We start from the raw sequence: 2,393 nt of genomic DNA, 5'->3' as shown, positions 1-2,393 counted from the left end.
ATGTGCAGTATCAGTGTTGTAGCCTTATCAGTTTCTGTATGGCAGTGGAGGTGCTCAAGCCCGCTTATGATGATCATGGCCCTCCTCTGGACTTACTCCCACAGCATCATGTGCTTCTTATGTTGAGGACACCACAACTACACAAAGTACTCCAACTGGGGTCTCAAAGGAGCAGAGGGGCAGGATCACCTCCATGACCTGCCGGTCACACTCCTGTTGATGCAGCCCAGCACATGGTTGGTTTCTGGCCTCAAGCACACACTGAAGCTGATTCATGTTCAGTTTCTCACCAACCAACACCCCCAAGTCCTTCCCTGCAGAGCTGCTCAGAATCTCTTCTCCACTTCATCTGTACCTGCGTGCCCCCAGCACTGATTATTTATGGGTGAGGACGCACCATGGTGGGACCTACCTGGCAGCAGCTGCTTCACAGGGTTGGCTTCAGGGCCATTGGGTGCCCGGATGTATTTGGGGAAGAGCCTGGGGACTTGCCTGCAAGAGAGTGGGATGAGTGAGGGGGGGAACCATCCCACGGACATGGGGGTGTCATCCTCACCCCCCCAGGGATACTCACACCGGGGTAGTGCGGGTGCCCTGCAGCAACTGTGCGAGCTGCTCGCGCTGGGGCGCGCCCGGCTGCAGGTCAATGCTGTGCTTGTCGAAGGTGTGCTCCACCGTGCCCCCCTTGCCCAGGTCCCTGCGGGCAGCACAGGCTCAGTGTAACGCCGGGGGGGCAGGCAGCGCTGTGTGCCCCACATCATGCCCTGCAGTACCTCTGGAAGGTCCAGGTGAGGCGGAGGGTGATGTCGGAGGAGCCGTTCTGAAGCTCCCTCCGCATCTGCTCCCGGCTCGGGGGGCTGATGCTCCAGAGCGAGCCCGAGCTGCCCTCGATGTGCGCTGTCACGATGTCCTCGTAGCCGTACAGCGTGATGAACTGCATGGCAACCTGGTACCGGGGGGGGAACATGGCTCAGCACCCACCCAAGGACACCCCGACCCCAGCAGGATGGAGCTGGAGGGATTCTGCATTGAGGGGGGAAGGATTTACCGGCTGCCTCTCGAACTTATGGGTGAGGGCTTCATAGTCCTGCAGGGTGAAGGGCTGGATGGATTGCTGCTGGGCGCTCATAGTGAACAGTGGCTGTGGGGGGACAAGATGCCGTCAGCTGGGCACGGGATCACAGCATCTGAGCTGGGCACCCCAGCACCCATCCCCTGCATCCTCACCTCGTACCCCCCCAGCTTGAGGGTGACGGTGACATCGATGGGGTGGTTCACAACACCCACCACGGAGCGGATCAGCGACATGAAGAGCAGTGGGAACCAAATGATGGCCACGAGGAAGAGGATGATGAGGCCCCCCATGCCATACTTGACGATCTTCTTCTTCTTCTGCCCCTTGGGCTGCGGGTATTTCTGCAGGGGGAGGACAGCACACAGTGCCAGGCAGGATCAAGGGGACCCCAAGCAATAACAGGTTATTGGGGGGCCCTTCCCAGCACGGTGGGGACGTACCTTCTCTGTCTCACGACTGCACTTGATGATGAAGATGTTGGCGTAGATGTCCTCCACGCACATCCAGTTGGAGAGGGACAGCGTGGTGTCTGTCCAGACCCAGTCCATGACAGCCCGCAGCTCCACGAGGAAGGGCACGAGGCGAAACCTGCAGTGGGGGAACACACTCATAGAATCCTATATAATCCTATAGAAATCCTACAGAAACCAGCAGGGAGGGACATTCATAAGATCATAGAATCTTCTTGCCCAAAAAAGTGGAAAGTGCCCCATCCCTGGCAGTGTTCAAGACCAGGCTGGATGGGGGCTTGGAGCAATGGAAGGTGTCCATGCCTGTGGCAAGGCCTGCCTGTGGCAAGGGGTTGGAACCGGATGATCTTGAGGTCCTTTCCAACCCAAACCGTTCTGTGATTCTATAACACAGGGAGAGGGGGCTGGTAGAGCACCCCCTGCGTGCCTGGGGGTCCACGTGGCCCCGTGCCATACCCCTGGAAGAGGAAGAGGTTGAGGTGGTTGTATTTCTTGGTGAGGAAGTTGCCCAGGATGCGCGTAGGGTAACCGCAGCGGATCTGGTAGGCTGACAGCGAGAAGTAGATGCACTTCACAAAGTACCACAGCTGGGCCACGGTGTTGAGGCTGAACAACCTGCGGGAGGGAGGTGTCACCCCTCTGGTCACCTGCTTGGGGACACAACGGTGCCACCCCAGGGGCGACCCAAGGACCACATCGTGCCCTGGCATCCTTAGGGGATGCTCGGTACCTTTCCGTGACAGCCGGCAGGATGAAGAACATCCAGAGGTGGATGCTGAAGACCAGGATGACCTGGAAGATTAGCTTGCCCAGCACAGTCTTGCGGAGGTAGAGTGCACGGTCAATGA

The 2,393-nt window shown here is 58.5% G+C and overlaps 1 protein-coding gene across 1 annotated transcript in view; it reads right to left on the bottom strand.

Annotated features, from left to right (window-relative positions):
• PIEZO1 (piezo-type mechanosensitive ion channel component 1) overlaps positions 1 to 2,393 on the bottom strand; it is a gene marked incomplete at its 5' end in the record, with an annotated part of 13,786 nt that overhangs the window by 874 nt on the left and 10,519 nt on the right. Inside the window, 8 exon segments of the mRNA XM_010020540.1 lie at positions 413 to 492; positions 575 to 697; positions 774 to 946; positions 1,049 to 1,141; positions 1,228 to 1,416; positions 1,516 to 1,663; positions 2,002 to 2,160; positions 2,276 to 2,393. The exon segment at positions 2,276 to 2,393 is cut by the window's right edge and continues 21 nt beyond it. Of these exon segments, the coding sequence (XP_010018842.1) occupies positions 413 to 492; positions 575 to 697; positions 774 to 946; positions 1,049 to 1,141; positions 1,228 to 1,416; positions 1,516 to 1,663; positions 2,002 to 2,160; positions 2,276 to 2,393 (1,083 nt within the window).

Source organism: Nestor notabilis, unplaced genomic scaffold, assembly GCF_000696875.1.
Source record: "Nestor notabilis isolate BGI_N333 unplaced genomic scaffold, ASM69687v1 scaffold18158, whole genome shotgun sequence".
Lineage (NCBI taxonomy): Eukaryota > Metazoa > Chordata > Aves > Psittaciformes > Psittacidae > Nestor > Nestor notabilis.
This window is presented reverse-complemented; position numbering and strand designations above follow the sequence as displayed.